This window comes from Podarcis pityusensis, assembly GCF_964106645.2.
Source record: "Podarcis pityusensis genome assembly, chromosome: 3".
NCBI classification, from domain to species: Eukaryota; Metazoa; Chordata; class Lepidosauria; order Squamata; family Lacertidae; genus Podarcis; species Podarcis pityusensis.
Genome location: NC_138026.1, coordinates 84,791,875 through 84,813,874, shown reverse-complemented (window position 1 = coordinate 84,813,874; position 22,000 = coordinate 84,791,875). Strand labels below are relative to the sequence as shown.

General features: G+C 45.4%; 1 protein-coding gene across 4 annotated transcripts; it reads left to right on the top strand.

Annotated features, from left to right (window-relative positions):
- The first annotated feature begins 3,522 nt into the window (after positions 1-3,522).
- SLC35B2 (solute carrier family 35 member B2) lies at positions 3,523-20,409 on the top strand. Of its 4 annotated transcripts, none has more exons than XM_081000193.1 (4): positions 3,523-4,899; positions 14,445-14,638; positions 16,347-16,507; positions 18,001-20,409. In XM_081000193.1, the coding sequence occupies exons 1-4, from the start codon at positions 4,352-4,354 to the stop codon at positions 18,934-18,936; spliced, it is 1,839 nt and encodes a 612-aa protein (XP_080856319.1). In that variant the 5' UTR covers positions 3,523-4,351; the 3' UTR covers positions 18,937-20,409. The 4 variants fall into 4 exon arrangements, with proteins under 4 accessions (XP_080856319.1, XP_080856320.1, XP_080856321.1 ...); XM_081000194.1 differs by lacking the exon at positions 3,523-4,899 and adding an exon at positions 5,096-5,374; XM_081000195.1 differs by lacking the exon at positions 3,523-4,899 and adding an exon at positions 5,643-6,702.
- Positions 20,410-22,000: the final 1,591 nt, after the last annotated feature.

Here is a 22,000-nt window from a genome sequence, read left to right as displayed (position 1 = left end):
TCGTCATGGCCACCTTGGTTTTTCTTTTTTTGGGAAACCAGGCTGGTGTATCCACTCTTGCAACATCAGATCAATATTCCTTCTGACAAAGACAGTTTTATTTGGATTCTTTAGAGGAAGTCTGAATTTGCAGACTGTACTAACAGCTGTGTAGGACAAGGGTAGTCTGTCTTTTTGCAATAGGATATTTCCATAGGGGATGGCCAGCACTAGTTTTTGAATAGCCAGCTCCAAGGAACAGGAACTCCCTTGCTGATACTAGGAATTAGGCAACTCCCCTAGTTAAGGCTTATTGATCAAAAGCCAAGAGCACCACTATGTTTTTGTGTACATGTCCATTATACTCCATTATTTGGTGTTTTAGAAAAATAGGCAGCATTTGTCAGAATCTGGAACAAATGGTAATCCACAGTTTACAATGGCATGACAGAGCAGCCCAATTGAAGCATAGCATGGACAGCCTTAACCCCAAAATTCTCTGTCAATTTCTACTGCTTGTTGTTATTGGGGTAGAGGGGGAAAGTAAAACTCCCAAAATAAGTGGAGGTTATGCAGATCACCTCCAAAGTTGGTGCATGGCATTTTAAAAATGCCAATATTACCTCCGGTAGATCTTCAGTTTTACACCAGCTACTTTCAGATATAACAGAGGAAAATGCATCTGTAACTTATGTGGGAGAAACACCACATTTCACACAAGGGAGCACATTGTGAATTTTAAAATGGTCAAGGCATTGTGGCAGAAATGTCCACAACTGTGGGATCAAATTTTCCCTTGATGCATGATGCAGCAGCAAAAAAATAAAAATATAAAATGCTATTCTATACTGCATCAACAGAAGTCTAGTGTTCAGATACCACTCTAGACTGCCTGTGTCCAATTCTGGGTGCCACAGTTTAAGGAGGACATTGACAAGCTGGAACGTGTGCAGAGGACAACGACCAATATTATCAAGGGTCTGGAAATTAAGCCTTAAGAGGAACGGTTGAAGGAGCTGGGTATGTTTAGCTTAGAAAAGAGGAGAGTGCCATCTACAACAACCACTTTCAAATATCTGAAGGGCTGTCATGTGGAAAATGGAGAAAGCCTGTTTTCTCCTGCTCCAGAGAGTAGGAGTAGGACCCGAACCAATGGATTCAAGTTACAAGAAAGGAGATTCCAACTAAACCATCAGGAAGAACTTTCTGGCAGTAAGAGCTGTTCAACTCCCTTGGGAGGTTGTGGACTCTCCTTCATTGGAGGTTTTAAAGCAGAGGTTAGATGGCCATCTGTCTTGGATGCTTTAGTTGAGATTCCTGCATTGTAGGGGGTTGGACTTGATTACTCTTAGGGTCCCTTCCAACTCAGTAGGATTCTCTGATTCTCTGAATTGTTGTGCTAGTAAAAGATCATCCCAGATTTGCTTGTGACTCCCAAGCGTGCACCCATTTCTTTCAGATATAACGTCCCACACATTTTCACAGGTCTACATATCTGCTGCAGGAAGAAGATACACATGTCACGCTTAAGCAGTGAGAGCAGCCAATCTGCCTGTTTTTCTGCCCCAGCTAGATAACCAAAAGCAGTGGATGAAGATATCCTTTCACCCACAGCAACAAATTGCTTGGGAAAGCACCAGTCAGCTGCTGAAGCAGAGAAAGGCTAAGATCACATGGCCTGACTTCTGGCTTTAGGCCCAATGCAACAGTTCATGCAGTTCTGGTTATTACAGAATCAAAGCTAGAGGAGGCTTATATAGAAAGTTGTGTATTTAAGGTTTCTGACAATAGAGGACTCTTGACTCTTCAAATCTAATCAAGCTACTGTGCCATTTACAAGGTATGAAAATCTTTGGCTGGCTACTATGGAGAAGCCTTCAGTTCTGGGGGGATGACGACAGGGGGACTTTGTTCTGTACCAAAGCATTACAATTGGTGTAAATATAAAGCTGTCCACTGAACCTTACCAAAGAAGTGTCAGCAAACAGAGTAGCTCCTTACATGGGAACTATTAGGGCAGGAATGTTTTCAAGAATTTGATTTGTTGTTGTTGTTTTTTTAAGAAAAGTTTTCCTGCCTTTCCTGAGATGTTTTAGTGGAACTTTAAGCCATTTGCACCCTGCTGGCGATTGGCAGCTGTTAGCATGGAAGAGGAGGAGTGTGTTGAAAGCGGTTCACAAAGAGGAAGACACAGCTTCCAACATTCAATAGGAAAATTAGAGCTGTCTTTCTATATTGTATTTCCAACAGCAGTTAGCTTGATGCATCCTTGGAAGCCTACAAGCAGGCCTGCTTCTGCTTTCAGAAGTTGCTGTCTGATCCCAAAGGCTCAATATAGCTATATTATGGCTATCCTCTTCTTCGTGGACCTAAACCAGGGGTCAGCAACCTTTTTCAGCTGTGGGCTGGTCCATCCCTCCGACCATGTGGTGGGCCAGACTATATTTTGGAGAGAAAAAAAAAATCTATGCCCCATAGATAACCCAGAGATGCATTTTAAATAAAAGGGCACACTCATGTAAAAACACGCTGATTCCTGGACCATCCGCGGACCGGATTGAGACGGCGATTGGGCCGCATCCGGCCCCCAGGCCTTAGGTTGCCTACCCTTGCTCTAGAACATAAGTTCCACTGAACCTGGTAGAACTTGCTTCCAAGTAAACATGTGCAGGATTGTGCTCTGAAGTCTTCCTTTGATATGAAATTTTGCTTTAACCATCTCAAGATAATACCAGAAACACAAACTTTGTACAACAAAACAGAGTAAGCCTACACGGACACTCCCTTGAGCTCCTATAAAGCAGGATGCTTTATAAATATAACAAGTCATTGAAAAGTAATAAAACCACGGAGGAAATATTTTCATTTTCATATGGGACGTAAGTTAATAACGTCAGTTAAAGTGTTTGAAGAGTTTTGTAATTCAAGTCTACTAAATTTATGGATAATATTAATTGCTTGTCGTTATTTGCATTTGTTAAATCACTTTATACAGAAGTCGCAAAGCAAGTTAACAGGATAAAAGACAAATAAAACTGAACATATCTAAAATACGGGCAGGCTTCTTATTTATTGTTTGTGGTTAGAAAACAAATGGCAAGATGCTACGAAAGAAAATGCATTCTTAGGAAGTGGTAGAACATTTGCAAAAGACTTTTTGGACACAGATTATGCAAGAAGACATTCCAGTCTAGCAAAGAGAATTTCCGTTCTGGAGAACTGGGCTCAAACACTGTTTGAGATGGATAGCTTTGTGCAGGGGTCAGCAAACTTATTCAGCAGGGGGCCAGTCCACTGTCCCTTAGACCTTGTGGGGGGTCAGACTATATTTTGAAAAAAAGAAAGAAACGAATTCCTATGCCCCACAAATAGCCCAGAGATGCATTTTGAATAAAAGGACACATTCTACTCATGTAAAAACACGCTGATTCCCGGACCATCCGCGGACCAGATTTAGAAGGCAATTGGACCGGATCCAGCCCCCGGGCCTTAGTTTGCCTCCCCATGACCTAAATGAATCATAGTTGGAAGGAACCCCATGGATCACCTAGTCCAACCCCTTGCAATGCAGGAATATGCACTCATACAGGGATCAACCCATGACCTTGGTATTATCAGCATCACGCTCTAAGCAGCTGAGCTAATAGGTATCCTAGTTTGATGTAAGCCAGGGTATGTATGCAATGTGCTACTGCAAAAAGCTTCCCTCAATAGCCCAGCACGCATGCTATTGTAAGTAGATGCCATAAATCACACATTATCCCCCTCAAGACATTTTAAATACTTTTGGTATTTGGAAACTCTTAGTTCACCCTAAGGCAGGCAGTTTTGTTACCTAGAATGGGTATATGGGGCAAGGGAGCGCCATCACCAGGTTCAGATATGTACTATATCTGTTTTTCCACATAGCTGGCAGGGAAGGTGACAGGTGAACTCAAGAGAAGCAAATTGTTTCCTTCACTTTTGGGTTTGTGCCAGCTGGGTAACTTGTTCTCTAGTAGTTCAACTCTCCAACTAGCCTCAGGCAGCATAGCAAATGTACAGGAATGACGCAGTCTCAGAAGGCCACAAGTTACCCACAACTGTCACCCCAAGTTTTGTTGTTGGACCCTGATACTGGCAAATGTAGCAGCTGAGAGTATGAAGGCATCTGAGTTTTCTCTGGTTGAAAAACCTGAGGAAAAAAGTAACTATTTGAAAAACATAGAAGTGTCCTTTTAAAAAAATCGGGAATTAAGAGTGGAAGAATGCCATGCTTCATTGACTCTTAATCCAGAGATGAAGCACGCAGACTGCCTGAAGAACAGTGCTTCCGGCCAAATACAGAGAGCAAATCCTGTGGCTTGGAGACGTGTGACTGAAACCGTAGTGAATGAGGCTTTTTATGGGTGGCTTCCACGTTCACTTGCTTTCCCACAGGGCATTGTCCTGTCCGAAAGGAGTCCACAGCTCTCCGCAGGAGGGTATATTTGCTAGTGAAAAGAGAATAATTCCTGAAATTGAAGTTCTTCCTTTCACCTCACGTGGCTCCTCAGGGTGGAGGGGAAGCCCTTTGCACCTTTTTGCGAACTTCACGATCACTCTTCCAAGAAACGTTGCCCTCCAGATTCTGGGCCGGCGGACTAGCTCTCAAACGGATTTAAGAGTCCTTTTCGCCTGTCGCCGGCTTCCTCCCCTTAGTCAAACATGGGCGGGAACTTGTAGGCTTCTCCGCTTCTTCGGAAGGGAAGCCATTGCCGCGCGGAGACGGGGCCTCCAGACCGGCAGGCGGCGCTGTGGGAGCCCCGGAGTCCCTGCTCGGCTGGGGCGAGCGGCCGGTTCCTGGCCCTGTGGCGCCGGGAGGGAGGCGCGGCCGGGCTCGGAGCAGCGAAGTGGCGGGGGAGCGGAGCGCACCGGCCCGGCCGGCATCATGGGCCGCAGGTGGGCTAACTCCGGGGCGCGGGGCGGGCGGAAGAGGCTTCCGGGACGGGGGACGCTTCTCTGCGCCGGGGATGAGGCGGCCGTCCCCTCCCGCGCTGGCGGGCCCGCGACCAGCGGGGGGAAGGCGGGAGGCGCCTACCGGCATCTCCGGGGGCTCCGGGCTGGGGCGGGGAGGATGCTGTGGGTCAGGCGGGAGAGATGCATGGAGGAGCGGGCAGAAGAGCCCCTCGTTAGGCTTGGGTGCCTCTGGAGGAAACGGGAATCAAAGATGGGGCTGGCTCTCGGGAAGAGCTCGGTTTCCCTTTCCAAGCTCTCGGGAAAGCGGATTTGTCTCGCTTGCCTCGTCCGGGTCCAGCCGGAGACCGAGGAGTCGGATAGAAATGAAATCTGGGGAGAGGGGGTATCCAGAGAGACTCGATATACAGTACGATCTGATCCTGGGTTTGAAGCAGCTGTGGGAGGTTATAAATGCCTGGTATGTTCCCAGGTGGAAGTCTTTATCCCTTTACTAGGGGAGTTACGGTAGTCCCATTTATATCAGTGGGGTTTTTTTACTTCTCAGTAGCAAAGTATCCTTTTTCCTGGACCGACCTCAGGTCAACCCTGCGAGGTAGGCCAGTGCTAGCTCCACCCGCTGAGCAACTTGACTTTGAAATCATCATTTATCCAAGGCCACGTAGTTGGTTTCATGTTGACATCGAATTGGTATCAAGGTTGCCTTAGTAGCCTAGTAGATTACATAGAGGCATTGGGCTTCAATTCTATACCTACTTAACTGGGTGTCTTTTAAAACTAAGGCTCCAGTCTAACCCTGCTTACCAGGAAATTTGATGCTTCATACCAGCCGGGGTTAGGATGCAGTAAGTGAAAATCATTGTGCAGACGATTTCATAGCTAAAATCTGAATGGATTAATCTGAAGTAACTCACGGGCTCTATGTTTTAATGGCGTGTATCCAATTTTAATGCAAGTCAATAATTCTTTAATGCTTTTTTTTTTTACCTTGCTATAATCACAGTAAATGGTAAGGATGCTTGTCCTCACTTCGCTTTCTTCATTCACACTTAGGTAGAATGGGAATTCTATCCGCAGTGGCAGTTTTGTGTAAGGAATTTATGGTGGTAGCTGTTTGAGGATTATGACGCTAGAGTAACAGGATGTGATCATTTATGTGGGAACAGTAGTATAGTTAAGAATCCAGATTTAAAGTGTAAGGGAAGTATTTTGCTCCATTTGTATTGACTTGAGTGTGCAAATGGTAAGTGCATCTGAAATAACTAAAAAATTCAAAGCTCAAAGGTGACAATTTCATTAGTACTTATAATACATCTTATGAAGTTATCCACTGCAGGGATGAGGAACCCGTGGCCTTCAAGGTGGTTCTGGGCTATAACTCCCATCATCCATGACCATTGCCTGGAAGCTGGAGTCCAGTGATACCTAGGGGGCCACAGTCTCTCCATCCTTGCTCTACAGAGTGCCACTTTATGAAGGCCAGTCAGTTTGTAAAGCGATTTGACAGACCACAGAATCAGTTGTCTCATCAATTGAAAAAGGAGCCTACTTCAGCCACTGCCATGCTTATTCACAAATGAAACTCTTTGTACCTCTCCTGTTCAGAATGGATAGGAGGGTCAACTCCTAGTATCTAGTGAAACATGAGCATGTTTAAGAGAGCAAGTTCAATGACTAAGAAGCTGAGCCAGTGTAAACAAGGATGGAGCACAAAGAACAAACAGTCTCTCCTGCATTCTGGATTTATGAGGATTTATATACTGAGACCCTTCACAGGCACCAGAGCAGGTATTGGCGGGCACACTGGCACCCGTGGGCACAGTGTTGCTGACTGATGTTAAAGGTCAGTATCAGCATCTTGAATTGGAAACTGAGATTAACAGTTTCCTTAATTTGCTGACTGGGGTTCTTGCTGCAGTTTGTAAACACATGGAGCTATCAGGTGGTTGGCTGTACAAATATACAATAAAAAATTAAAAACATTCAAAACTGAAGTTGGAAAAAACAATCTGCCAAGGCTTAGCTAAACAAAAATAGTACCTCTTTTCCTTAAAAAAAAGTGGAGCTGCACAGGCTTAGGCAGGTGTCTTTTAGGATAAATTACTTCAAGCGGGTGTTCTTCCTAAGAACAATCTTGCTCCTAACCACAGTCACAGTTCTCTGTGCTCTGGTCCATGGGGTCACGAAGAGTCGGACACGACTAAAGGACTAAACAACAACAACCCCAGTCACAGTTTTATGGAATATGGAGCAGAGCTACACCTAAAAATTTGTGTAAAAAAGGCTTGTGGAGGACACAAGCTACATAGGACCTGTTCAGTTATCACATTCAGTTTGAATTGTGCCCAGAACCTGATAATCAGTATTGCAGAACGCAGCTGGCATATGCTCTCAGTCTTTGACTCCAATTAGATCACAGACTTTTGCATTTTATACAAGCTGACATTTCCAGTCTTAAAAGGCAGCCTCATTCGTAGTTTATTTGCAGTAGTCAAACTTCAGAGTTTAAAAAATACACGAATGATGGTTGCTAGGGCCTTGTTTTCCAGGAAGGGATGCAGTTCACATATTGGTTATTAATGAAAAAAGTATCTGGCCAAAGCTTAGAGCAGCCATGTGCAAAAGAGACCACAGCTCTTATACTTTTAATAGTTGTGGAGTAGGGAATCTCAAAAGGAGTAGCTTGACACCTGACATTTCCACTTCTACACACTAGTAATGTTGCACGTGTCCTGTCCTCTTTTTGAGCTGGACCACAAATGTGCATCTATCAGCAAAGCCAGGTCCAGGAGTACTCCCAAGCAGAATATTTGTTCTTTGAGGGACATTGAGACACCATCCAAAAACACATCCCCACTTGCTATAATCGCCTTGTCTGGATTCACCTTGTACTGGGTGAATCTATGCCAAAATAGCCTCTAAGCATGGGTGTAAACACTAAGACCATTGCTATTAGATTAGATAGAAATGAAAGACAGCGCTGTGTTGTCAATTTAGAGATGATACCACACTCCAAATCTGCAGGTAATCCCAATGTTTCATTGAATATTAAATAGATTCCCACAAAAAAACTTCAAGTAGCAAATGAAAATCTCCCCATCGCCATTCTCTGATATTGTCATATTGAAAGAAAAAGCCACCAAAGGGCAATAACAATTTGTATTTCTTCCACTCTGCTTAACTGGTCCAACAATACTTCATGGCCAGTAGTTTAAAATGCCCTGAAACTAGGGTGCCTTTTGTTGTTGTTGTTGATTTCATCTTAGTGGGTGAATCATTAATAGTTTGATATGTTAAAGAAGTTTAGTTAGTTGTAGGCAAGCCTAGAAATTCAGCCTTCACTATAATTATGACATTCCTTCAGCTCCCAGAGTTCTAAGCTGACAACTTCCCAAACAATCCCTGTGGATCTTTTTACACCAGGATCCTTACCCTGCCTGCTCTACATAGCAAGTAGCCCTGTGAGTTTCTCTGAGGCTTGCAAATAGTGCTTTCTGAGCTCTGGATTTCTTGGGATCCAGTAGAAATATTTAGAATATGTTTAAACAATGAAAAGTGTCTATTATCTAAATCAGTCACTGTTTGGGGGCATTTTACATTATAATATGAAATAAGAATAATAAACTATTTGGGGGCATTTATACGTGGTTAAATTCCAGTTCATGGTTCATAAGCGAGCTTCAGTGTCTTGTGGTGGCACTGCCCAGAAGTGTGCTGCTCTGCAATTTTAATGATTGCTTGACAGGCAAGTGTGACTTGTTTGTTCTCCTAGTGAACTCCGAAGACTAGCTGATCAGCAGCCTCTGCTATTCTTGCTTCTGTGTTCTGGGAAGCCCTTAGGCTAGAGATGCCAGTCATAGGAAGAGCTTTATTTTTCATAACATTTTCTTGTTGCTGTGGCCGAGATTTGCCTTTAGCTTTCCTTTGGTTTTCAAATTGTTTTTATTATTTGCTGGTTAAGAGAGCTAACAAATACCAACTTGTAATTTTCTAACTGTTAGATCAGCAGTGTCAAGTAGTGATTGCCTCCTGGTAACTAGGATTGACTGATAAGTGTCAGAAATGTGATTCAGCACCATGTACTAGGCTCCTGGATGCTTTACTTCTGGCCCTTGAATGCAGAAGTGAGAGCAAGAATGAGATGCTGCGCTAAATTTTTGTGTTGTCTGCATGCACATCACTATACCACCTGCAGAGACCAAATACTTAGAACTGGGAGTCCTCAAGTGAGACATAAGCTGTGGGTGGGAGCTGGTCCCTAAAGTTTCCTCTGCAGGAGAAAAAAAACAAACCATGCACAGTGAATGTCCCTCACCCTGGAATCAGGAGCTCCTGGGTCCAAGGCAAGCATTGGCAGTTATGTTAAGGGAGGTGAATGCCTGCCTCCTCAAGCTTGATTTGAAAGCTGATTAGTAGTGTAATGCAATATGTGCAATATTCCCCTGGTTCCACGCTTGCACTCACTAAAGCAAATTTCAATCCATGCACTTTATTTACTGTATTGTTCTGAATATAAGCCGCACCTTTAAAATTCAAGGCTTATTTGCGGGTGCAGCCCGCCTCCTGGCACTATTGCCCTGAACAGGGGACAGGGGCTCGGTTCTGAGCATGCGCGCCTGCCTCCCAGCACTTCCTCCTCAAGCCACCACCGCCCCCCCTGCCCCCCGTTCAGGGCAGTAGTGCTGGGAGCCGGGCACACAGCACTCGGTTCCGAATATAGGATGCACTTTAACTTTTCACAGTCAGAATTTGGAAAAAAAAGTGTGGCTTATATTCGAGCTAATACAGTATACGTGTGGAACAAAAGAACATTGGAAGCTGCCCTATATCAAGTCGGATCATTTTCCTATCTAGCTCAGTATTGTCTACACTGACTGGCAGTGGCTCTCCAGAGTTTCAGATGGCACGCTTCTCCTGTCCTACCTGGAGATGCAGAGCAGCAGGTGCTCTGAGCTATGGCCTTTCCTCTAAATAGGTTGGCCGTAAATGTGCCCTTTTGCCACTCCCTAACCCCCCTAATTGTGAGACAGTATGTCATAGAAGCCTAACAGATGCAAATACTTGCCAAGTACAGTCATACATCGGGTTGAAGTTGCTTCAGGTTGAGCGTTTTTGGGTTGCGCTCCGCAGCAACCTGGAAGTAATAAAATGCGTTACTTCCGGGTTTCGTCGCTCACGCATGCACAGACGCTCAAAATGACATCATGCGCAGAAGCGGTGAATTACGAGATGCGCAGACGCAGGTTGCGTTCTGCTCTGGACACAAACGGGGCTCCAGAATGGATCCTGTTCGCATCCAGAGGTACCACTGTAATTCTGGCTGTGGATCCAAAGAAGGGAGGAATCTCTTAAGGCCCACAGAACTGTAGCTGCAGGAGAAATGCAAATGAAGCATGAAGGGCATTTGCTCCCATGATCTTTTTGTTCTCCACATTCTTGTGGCTTTCTTGTCACTAGCATCAAGAACGGCGTTCTATGGGGATTTGTACTCCTGCTTCAGAACCATCTTGCATGAGGAACTGAAATGGAAAGGTCTGCCAAAGGGGGCTTTGTCTCAGACCGCTCTTGCCCTAGTGGAGAGCCGCCTATCCGTGGGGGTGGGGTGCGTGTCAAAAGCGCGTCTGTCCAATGTGAAAGGGAACAGTAGAGGTATATATGAGCTCCGAGTTCCTGGTTTCTTTGTGGGTTTGAAGCTATGAAAGCTTCTTTCATTCCTAGCACTGGTGCTGGTTTTGCTTGCCTGGCAGAAGTGAGAGCTCACCTGTAACACTAGCTGCCTTGTCTGAAGCTGGGAGGGAGAAACATAGGGTGAAAGTGGCTCACAGGCAGTGCCAAATTTACATATAAGCTAAACAAGCTATAGCTTGGGGCCCCACTCTCTTGGGGGCCCCAAGAAAATTTAAAGGGAAAAAACCCTGGATGTACATTTCCAAAATATAAGATAAAAAACAAATAAAATAAAACCTACATACAGTTAGAGCTTAATAATTATTTTACTATTAATATACTTCTTAATTGTATTTCAGATCAACAATTACTTTGATAAAATACATATTTTGTTATGTATTTGTTTGTATCTAAAGCAAATGGCTTTGGATACCTATTAGGTCCATAAATTACCATATAGCATATATTCAACACAAAAAACAGTGACAATTTGTTGTTGACAAAGGACAGCTGGACATATAAAGGGCTCCATTACCTTCAGTAGTTTAGGGCCTCATCAAACCTAAATCTGGCCCTGCTCACGGGCCAGGGATCTGTGAACCAAAGCAGGAAAGAGAACTGTTGCTTGGCTGGTTTATTCCTTTTTCTCTGGGAGCCAGTAATACCAGCACTCCTGCTCTGGCCCAAAGCAGTTGAATTAAGCCAGGCTGAAATCGATTTAAACCAGTTTCACTCTTAAGTGGCTAATCACACAGGGAGGTGCCCAGTTGAGGATACCAGGACCAGTGATATATTTAGGGATTATGACTTACTTGGGAGTGAAATAGGCAAATCAAACATAAGCAATCTCTTGCCTCCTTGCTGAAAAGTCTAGGGCCTGAGAGTCCTGACCACACAAGGAAATAGTATTTTCAAAAGCTAGTACTCTGTCATAAATTCTCCATAAAATTATTTAAAATGCCTGCTGATTTTCTTCTTCTTCAGTGATCAGGTGTATGAAGTTCAATAAAGAAGGGTATTGTCTGAGTTCAGCTGGGTGGGAGGGGAATCCACAGAATGCATGGCTCCTGGTGATGTGTCTGAGCCATACTAACAGAGACTCCCCTGAAGACCTCCGGGTTTGGCGTCAAATGGTCCTTAAGTTAACCTGGACAAAAGTTGTCCAGGAACCCTGAATGTGCCCTAGCGGGCAGCTAGTGCAACCATTAAGCACGGGGTGATGTGCTGGTGGTAATATGACCCCACCAACCATCTAACTGCAACATTTTCTGCCACCTGGAGCCTTCAGACAGCGGACATTGCAATAATTGAGTCTTGTGGTTACCAATGAATGAATCATCATAGCCAGGCTGTCCTTGTCCAAAAATGGCTGTAGTTTTTTACATTTATCTGGAAACCACCAGAGTATAATATATTCATGGTTTTGGGGGGGGAGATATTTGAAATTCCTGGGTGCCTGGACTACAGTTTTATGCAACGAGGTGTGGAAATTTTTCTAACAATTATTTCTGTAATTTGGGTAGTGCTTGCCACAGCATGAACAAACAATGTAAGAGGGCAATGCTTTGAAACTGACCTCAGAGGGCTGTTTCAGAGCCTCTTTGAACTTACTCAAAACCGGTTTTCTGTGGTTTCATATCTTGCAAAAGATCTTGCGCTGGCACATGCCTGTCCAAGGCAGTTGGTGGGTAGAAAGAGAGAGGATGGGGAAACAGTTAACAGAATTATTCAAAGTGGGCTCCTCAGCTGTTGTTGGACTACGATACCCATCATCCCTAGCTAGCAGAACCAGTGGTCAGAGATGATGGGGTTATAGTCCAACAACAGCTGAGGACCTCAGTTTGAGAAACTCCGAGTTAAAGGGTTGAAGTTGTCAGCAAGAGGGTATTAATTTTGCCTTGGAAGCTTTATTAGATATGAGTTCAACAGTTCAACTTTTCATTAGGCTGGAATCCTATGGAAGGAAGCTCTGCACAACATATTGAGACTTGCTTCTGAATAAGCATGCATCTATGATAGTTGTGATTCCATGGTGTCCAGAAAAACATGGCACATGTGAAGAATTTACTATTCTGCCTTCGGCTGCAGATGGAAGGACTAGCCTTCAGGCAGTATGCTTCTAATATGGTGAAGGGAAGAATAGGGATGCGTGTGCTAGCTGCATCGCATCACAGTGCTGGTCCCTGTCACCCTTCACATGTTGGAGCGCAAACATCTGCAACAGAGAACCTGCTGCCTTTGTGCAAGTTTGACGTCTACATCGGTGGCTCCAGCTCCTCGCTGCAGACATTTGCCCTCCGAGAAATGTTGAGCTGTGGGGGTGGTGACTCAGCAGAGCTATTGTGCTTGACCCCGCTCTCCCTCACACGATTTTAACCATGTGAGGTTAATTAACAAACAGGGCTTCTGTCTCTCGCAGTTGCAGGGGGACAACGTAGAAATGTGTCAGCGGTGCCTTTGAGGCTCGGGAATCACGGTGGCAGTGGGGGGGGGACTGCATAAGAACAGAAGAAGAGCCTGCTGGATCAGGCCAGTGGCCCATCTAGTCCAGTTTCCTGTTCTCACAATGGCCAGCCAGATGCCTGTGGGAAACCAACAAGCAGGATTCGAGCAGAAGAGGATTCCAGCAACTAGTTCTGAGGAACGTTACTGCCTGCCTGCATGGAGGCAGAGCATAGCCATCATGGCTTGCAGCCACCGATCGTCTTCTTCATGCCTTCTGATGGTTAAAGCGTGCTCTCTCTGCATAGCTTCTTGTTTGTAACAGATATTCTCCCTTGATCTCGCTACCTCTAGCTCGCCATCTTGTTTCGGAAAACAACGCTCCCTCCAAATGTGCATAACTTGAGTTTGACAGATTCAGGGTCGCTGGCTAAAAGGCCAGTTGAGACCCTGTGGGTTTCTTTGCCGCTAATGGGATGAAAAGGCGCTTGACAGCACAGTCATTAATCTGCCTCCTCTTTTGGAGTGTTATCTCTTTGTGGCGCAACTGCACTGTGGCTACTCCAGGGAGACATTAGCTCCTTCTCTCACGTGTCTGTGGTGAATTTCTGCACAACTACACAGCTGCTCATTGGCTCTCGCCCTGAAGTCTGAAAATACGTGCGATTCCTCTGTAATAGATTTGAGTGAGCAGCCCAGTTGTCTGCTTCCCATGCTGAGTAAGAATATAGTTTTTAATAGGCTTGTTCTGTGACATGTCTGGGAGTTATGTACTGCCATATTCCAAGGACGCTCCTGCCCCATAGAATGTCTGCATGGTAAGTACCAACGGAGCCCTCGGCCGATACACTTATTTGCTTTGAAGGAAGGTCACTCTGACTTTGCTGCTCAGGAGACACCAGGATCCAAGATCTGTGTTTGTGCATGTTAATGTGCACAGCTTGTCTGAGATCCCAAAAGGAGGGTGTTTAGAGTGTTCTCTGTTTGCCTGTGTCTATTGCATCCCATCCCTACTGTTTTATTTCATTTCTTTTATCTCTCTCCCTGACTCCAAGGAAGGGTGTTTGAAAAGACCAAAGGTCTGACAAATGGGAGCTCTCACAGGCCTCTGTCCTTGGTGTTGTGCCAGATTAAGTGAAAGGCAATAGTTCCTCAGACAGGCATAGGGATTGCATGTGTAGAATTTCTTCACTCAGCTTTGAAGCTGCAAGCACGTCTGCAGCATTTGCTGTGAGAATCCTGCACAAGACAGATGTAGCTGCTTTGTTTCTGGGGTTCTTGGTTTCGCCTGTTGCTAGAGGAAGGAGGTGGGAGGGGGAATCTTGAATGCTTCCCATGTGTGATGAGAGAGTTGCCTGTATAAACTTTTCGCCGGATCCAGGGATTCCCTTTGGCTTACGGCCTGCTCTTTTTTTTGGCAGGTTCTGCATGGCTCTTGCGCTGGCTGCTCTCCCCATAGTGACTGCGAATGAAGAGGTACCTGCTGCCCACCAGGACTCCTGGGGAGACTTCTGGCTGTTTCGCTTTTTGGTCAATGCCGCAGGCTATGCCAGTATTGTGGTGCCAGGCTTCTTGCTTATACAATACTTCAAGAGGAAAAATTACCTTGAAACAGGTAGGTGGTAGGAATATGCACACGGAGTGGTTTCCTGATGTTGCAGCTGAGATAGCTCTTTCTGAGCCCATCGTATCTTCTTCAGCCCCTCAGCCGTGCTATCCTGGACTTGAAACTACCCCAGAGTGCAATCATCGTCGACTTCTAAGTGTGCAATCAGTGTGTTCACTCAGTGTTAGAAACTCAGATATATAAACTAGGTGTCAAATGGCTCCTTAAAGCAGGGTTGCTGTCGCCAAAACGGAATGCCTCGTTGCCATTTTGGGGCCTGATGGCTCAAAAGTTGTATTTATTTATAAATTTATTTAGTTTTTCAAATTTTGAAATTTACAAACAATTGTCAAACAACCCAGATAAAAAGAGAATTCCATAGATTCCCCTGGACTTCCTTCTTCCCCTTTGTGGGTCCTTAGTGAACTTTTTCTCTCCTGCATCTTCTCTATTAATCCAAATCTATTAAATCTCCATTTGAACCAGAATTCAACGTTAAACTACAAGTATTATTCCAATCCTACTAATAATTTTGTTTACAATGATTTTTAAGGTAAGTTATATATTCCCCCCTTTCCTTATTAAAGTTTTGGTCTTCCTGATTCTTCTGGTCATTTTTGCCATTTCAGCATAGTCCTTCAACTTAATCTGCCATTCTTCTCTGGGCTAGTAGCATCCGAGCAGCAGTAGTCGTGTACATTAATAGTCTTTTCTGATCCATTGATATTTCGGTGCCTAGAATTCCTAGAAGAAAAGCTTTGGGGTTTTTTAATAAAAAATTATTTTAAAGATTTTTTTTGAGTTCATTATATATAATCTCCCAGAATTCTTTTACTACTTTACAAGTCCACCACATACGATAAAAGGTGCCTTCTTTTTATTTACTTTTACATTTCAATGCAACTTTCTGGTTCCTGAAATTTATTCTGATTGTGCAGATAAAATATAATGGATAGAATTCTACGGGGTATGTTGCTAGTGTGGGAAAACAGTCACGATTCAAGGATCCCCAGACAGGCACCTCCAGATGGCGGAGATGTCAGGTGCCATCCTGGTGTCCGGCCATCTTTACTTGGTCGCAAGTGGCCGATAGCCGGGTGCAAAATGTGCCCGATGCCTGGCAAATTTCAAACACTGTGTCCACTCCGTCAGTGTTATCATGCTAGCAAGCACAGAATCTGTAGCCATTACCTGTTGAGGAAATTGGGAGATTTGCAAGGAACAGCCATGGCAATGCGGGTATAAGATCTGCATCACTATCTCTCTGATTTTCTGCAGCTCAGTCAGTCTGTCTTCTCTTAGCTGGGGCAAGCACTGTGAGCAGAGTAGAGTAGGACTGGCCTAGAGAAGAGGCAGGTAAATCTGTTTGGAAGTGCCATCAAGAAACCACATATGGTAGCACTGTTGGAGGCAGTATGTCTCCCAAGAACCAGTTTATGGGAATCGCAAGGGAAAAGAATGCTGCTGCTCTCAAGTTCTGCTCACAGCCATTCTTTCCATAGGCACTTGGTCGGCCACTGTGAGAACAAGATGCGGGACTATGGCAGGCCTTTGGCCTAATCCAGCAGGGCTCTTCTTAGTTCTTATGTGGTGGTGATTGTGGGGACAACATTGGCAGCTGTAATGTGTGTGGCTTCCCTTCCTCCCTCCCCCCATGTCCCCCCACTGGTGTGATTCAGTGTTGTGGCTAATGTGTTTTTGCTCCTTTCCCTCTTAGGCCGTGGTATTTGCTTTCCAGTTATCAAATCATGTGTCTTTGGTAACGAGGCCAAATCTGTACACCAGGACGATACCTTGCTAGCAGCTCGGAATGAGACTGTCGAGTCCTCCACAGCCCGGCAGTTCTTTAAGCTGCTGTTTTGTGCAACTGGCCTGCAGGTAAAGAACTGAGAGCTAGTACTCCACTTCGATTTGGCTTGTCTGGGGTGGTGACTGGGAGCTTCTCGTTTGGAGGTAGCATTACACCGAGAGTAGGATTGGCTCAAAGGTTAGTTCACAGCTGAGCAAAGTTTCCAAGCAAGGTTAAAATATCCCAGCCATTGCACTGGCTTTATGTGCACTGGGACATATGCAGCCTTCCTGACCTATAACTTCTATTAAGCAATGCTACAATCTCAGTTCTCATGAGACTTGCAGGTGGTCATTAAATTGGAACCTGGGCTCATTTGGGAGGAAGGGTGTGATATAAATTTAATAAAATAATAAATAAAACCTAGATGATGCTTTCAGAATTGCATGGTTTGTACCCTTCATGCAATAATGAGGTCAGAATATCAGCCAGTTATTTTTGAATTGGAGTAAGAACACTGGGTTCAGTTAGGGGATTTCTGTTATTTTAGAAAGATAAAAACTTCTGCTCAGTCAGTATCAGGTGGATTAGAATTTTGTTTGCCTTATCTCACTCATTCTGCGGAAGATAGATAAGAGGCGTTTTGTAGTTAATTTGGCTCTTTGAGCAACTGTAAGTCCAAAATAACGATGAGCTACAGGCCCTAGAGGGACAGAGTTTAGCAAGTGCAGAACTTTATTTGGCATCCTTGCGTTATGCCCATAGCTACCTATAAAAGAAATACATAGGAAATGCTGCATGTCCTTGAATGACATTGAAAGACAGAGAGAGAGAAGGAAATTTTCTTAATGCACTGAACTAATGCGGATTTAGTTATGTACCAAGCCTGCTGAATGGCCATAGGCAAGTCATGAAATCTCTTTGGTTCAGATCATTCCAAATTTACAGGACATAAGTAATGATACTTTTCGTATTACTGAGGTGAGGGTGTTGGGATTACTGCTTCTGCATTTACAAGGAACTGAGAAAACAAAGAAGGAAAACGGTTGATTCTGCAGGCCTGATGGGACACTAAAAGCTGCTGTCTGCAGAAGCAGGTGCTCTGTGGCAGCTGCTGTCCAGCTATGCACTTTTTTCAGTGCCTGAAATATGTAATCCTGTATAGCATCATGGTCATTTCATAAAACATAAACCAGATGGTGTTCAGATTGTTTGTGCTGATAGGAAATGCCAAGGCAAACATTGCATCTTGTGGCTCAGCTAGCATTTTATTGCTGTAATTTTTGTAGGTGGTGTCTTAACATAGCCCGGCATAGAAAATAGTCTCTGTGGGATGAAGTGCAATACCGATCTGGTTAGATCCTGCTTGGGAGTGGAAAGAGAATCTCACTCAGATCCGGCCCTCAGCTTCCTGTTGCATAGGTTGACAGTATAGGAAAAGTGGGCGTCTTTATGAGCTCCTTGGGTCAGTGGCATCCAAAGAGCATCATTCTTCCTGCTTGCCCGATTCTCCAAGATGCTATCTTACTGTTTGTTGTGGCAGTTGCCCTCCATTCCCCCCTCTCTTCCTCTTCCTTTGCAGATCTCCTACCTGACATGGGGCGTCCTCCAGGAGAGGGTGATGACCCGAACGTACGGCGCAACCGAGTCCGACCCTGGCGAGAAGTTCAAGGATTCTCAGTTCCTGGTCTTCATGAACCGGATCCTAGCGTGCACCGTGGCTGGCCTCTACTGCGCCCTGATCAAGCAGCCCCGTCACGGCGCTCCCATGTACAAGTATTCCTTCGCCTCCCTCTCCAACATCCTCAGCAGCTGGTGCCAGTATGAGGCCCTCAAGTACATCAGCTTCCCCACGCAGGTGCTGGCCAAAGCCTCCAAGGTGATTCCGGTCATGCTGATGGGCAAGCTGGTGTCCCGCAAGAGCTACGAGTACTGGGAGTACCTGACAGCAGCCCTCATCTCGGTCGGAGTCAGCATGTTCCTGCTCTCCAGCTCCCACGACAAGCACCTCTCCACGGTCACCACCTTCTCCGGCGTGGTCCTCCTGGCAGGCTACATTGTCTTTGACAGCTTCACGTCCAACTGGCAGGACGCCCTCTTCACCTACAAGATGTCCTCGGTGCAGATGATGTTTGGCGTCAACGTCTTCTCGTGCCTCTTCACGGTGGGCTCGCTGCTGGAGCAGGGCGCCCTGCTGGAGTCGGTGCGCTTCATGGCCCGCCACTCGGAGTTTGCCGCCCACGCCGTGCTGCTGTCGGTCTGCTCGGCCTTTGGGCAGCTCTTCATCTTCTACACCATCAACCAGTTTGGAGCCGCCGTCTTCACCATCATCATGACTTTGCGGCAAGCCTTTGCCATCCTCCTGTCGTGTCTCATCTACGGCCACGCGGTCACCGTGGTGGGCGGGCTGGGAGTGGCGGTGGTCTTCACGGCGCTCTTTCTCCGTGTCTATGCCCGCAGCCGCATGAAGAAGCGGGCAAAGAAAGTGCCCGTCGAGGGCACCGTGCAGAAGGTTTAGGGGCCACCGGGCAAGCGACATGCCCTGAGCTCCTCCCCGCCCCCAAGCACTTGCTGAATCTCTCTCTTGTCTCACGAACCCAGCAAAGAGCTGGTCAATTTGGGAAACGTCAATTCCCATCCTCTACACCTCCCACCCCAGCTGATTCTTAAAACACTGCTGGGATTGGCTTGGAGGAAGCAAGGGGCAGCTTCCTCCTGTCCTAACGTCTGAGTATTTTAAGTCTGCTGAGGCTTTCTGCTGAAGGAGACTTGCAGGGGGCTCTTGAGACCCCTTTCCAAGATAAGGGTACAGGTGTCCCTAATGCCTGCCCTGACTGACAGCTTGTGGGGGAGAGAAGGCTAATTCATGGTCAAGTCAAATTGGAGCTTTTGTTTTCGTTTTGCTACGGTTCGCCTTCTGCTCACCACCCTGGAGCTACGTATGAGGGAATAGCAAGGCCAAGACTTTTACAGTTTCCATTAAAAAGAAAGAAAAGAGAACTACACCCTCAAAACTTCATGGTTGGAATGGAAAGCTGGCAGCTTCGACAGAAAACCAGTCCCGACTGGAGGTTTTGAACTTACCCCTGCTGGGCAACGGCCTCTCTTAAATCACAGCCCTTTTGCTTTCTGGCTCAGTATACCCACCTGTACTTTTGCCCCACTGTCGGACCTTTCAGACGGTGCCCCCTTTGCCAGCGTCATTTGGGTTTTTGCTTTTTGCTTAGTTTTTCTTTGACCATCCCCTCCTCTCACTGCCATGAACAACAGTCCCAGAACCCCTCGAGGCCACTCTTGGGGTGCTTTCTTTGGGTGTACTGTTGCTGCAAACTTAGAAAAGCACAAATATTGCCTTTTTGAAACACCTCTCTTCGGAACCAAGTTTCTTTGCTGCTCTAGGCAAGGTGGTGAGGGAGAGGGTATCCTCATAGTAAAAGAATGTGCACCCCAGTCCTTTTCTCCACCCCACCCCCCACTCCCCAGTGATTTTTGCAAAGGTTGGTGGGAAAGACATGGTTCAAGCTGAGAGCCAGCCATACGGAAGCAGCCTGAGTCTGGGCTCGTGTGCTGCTTCCAGCAGGGCTGAGCTCTGGGCTCTGACCCTCTTGGGCCTTGCAGTCTTTTGTGCCATGTTTCCATTTTATTACGTGGCACGTAGGCCGTTCTGGAAGCTGCAAGATGTGGTGGGGGCACTGAACTGCACTGTATTGTCTAGCTCGCTGTGCCATTTCCATTTTTGAGCCAGGAGATAACAATTCTGAGATGTACGGTGCAGGATAGTTTGGTGCCCAGAGGCTGGATCTTTTTACCCTTTTCTCCACATGCTCTCAAAACTGGGTGCGGGACTGGAGTTGTTGGCTCTGCCCTAAAAGTCTCGAGTTTTACCCATTAACCCTTTTGTTGCCAAGCTGACATTGGGCAGGGGAAACATTTTTTGGTACTCGAAACACAACTGTTTTATTTTATTAAATTTAAACTATGCTGCAAATAAGTGGCCAGGACATGTTTTATAGCCTTTAAAGTGTGTCCAGGAGGGATAATCTAAAGGAGTTACTGCTCCCTTGTGGGCCACCCCCCCCTCCAGGTGCTGTTGGGGTGAAAACAAACGTCTCAAATCTCATCCAGTTGATTTATCCAGTATGGTTTAATCACATTAGCAAGTGGGTCGCTTTACATCTGATGTGCCAAATATGGATCTAAGTGGCAAAAATGGGAGTTCCATTACATTAAGCAGAAAGACGTTGCTGTATCTCTTGCCTTTTGAGCCAGGTGAACTTGATACTTTACCTTGTAGATGGGGAACAATTTTGGAGGCTTGAGATCAATTATTTGTGCAAAGCTAGTTATCTTTCCTTCTCTATCTCTGCTGCCACAAAAGTCTTCTCTCTCAAGTAGAAATACTGCCAAAAGTTGATTCCTGTGTCAGCTTAGTTTTAGTACTCTTTGCATGAGGATAGAGGTTTCTGGCAGGAAAAAACCATGTTATTTTAAATAGAGCCAAAACGAGGTAGCTGAAGTGCCATTCAATCTCTGCAGTGATGACTGTTGTCCATTGGGGCTCAAGGCTAAGAGATCAACAGTAGGTGCAGCCAGAACCATGACAGGCAGAGTCAGAGCCTGACTGGTTATAAGGCAGAAGGCAGGCATGTGGATACTAGGTGAGGGCTGACAAGTTATTGTGGAGCAGTGCTGCATTTGCTTTAATGGACCAGCCAGTTTGAGTCTCTGGTAACAGGTAGACAAGTATGTGAAAAAACTGATATAAATACAAGTAAGGCGGAAGAGATGTCTTGTGACTGAAAAAGCCCCATTTGTTAATTTCCTCAAATGAGCACATAATAAGTAAATTGAAGGGCAAAGGTACCAATGAGACACCAAAATCCTCATCTTTGGCTACAAAGTATGTTGTGTAAATTCACAATTCAAAATGTTCCAGGCTTTCCGATTTTATTTCAAGGAGTGGCATGGTATGAGGAAGTAATGATGGGCAAGAAGGGATGTGGAAAGAAGTAGTAACTTCACACAGAAGTTCAGCTTTAGTAGCTCTTGTGCACCATGAGGCCTAGATTCTTAACTTGACTTCAAAGCAAAACTTAACTCCCCCAAAAGACTTAAAAATCTCTGCCACTACGGCAGTGGACTGCAGAGGATTAAAAAAGCATTAAAAGGCTGCTTAGGACACAGAAGACGTTCCAGGTCAAAGGTTACACTTGACAGCCATGCTCCACATTAAGAGAAAATTCCAATGGGTAGGAAATTCAGTGTATGGTGTCTTAGCCTTGTTCTGCCAATGTTGTTGCAGTCTAAAAATATCACCACCCTTGGCTGATCAACCTGTGAAATCCACTGTTTATAAACTTGCATAAATGGAGACTGAAAAGAGATCTGTACTGTTAATTGTAGAAAGGGAAGGTATACACAATTCAACCCATTTAAGTCCTATCTGAACTGCCTAAACTCATAGGATTCCGATCACAGGGTTCAGTGTAACTTTCCAAATTGTAGTTTGTCCTGGACATCACTTACAGGCAGGTGCCTGTAATAAAGCATAAAATCTTGACAGCAAGAAGCACAAGGTACTT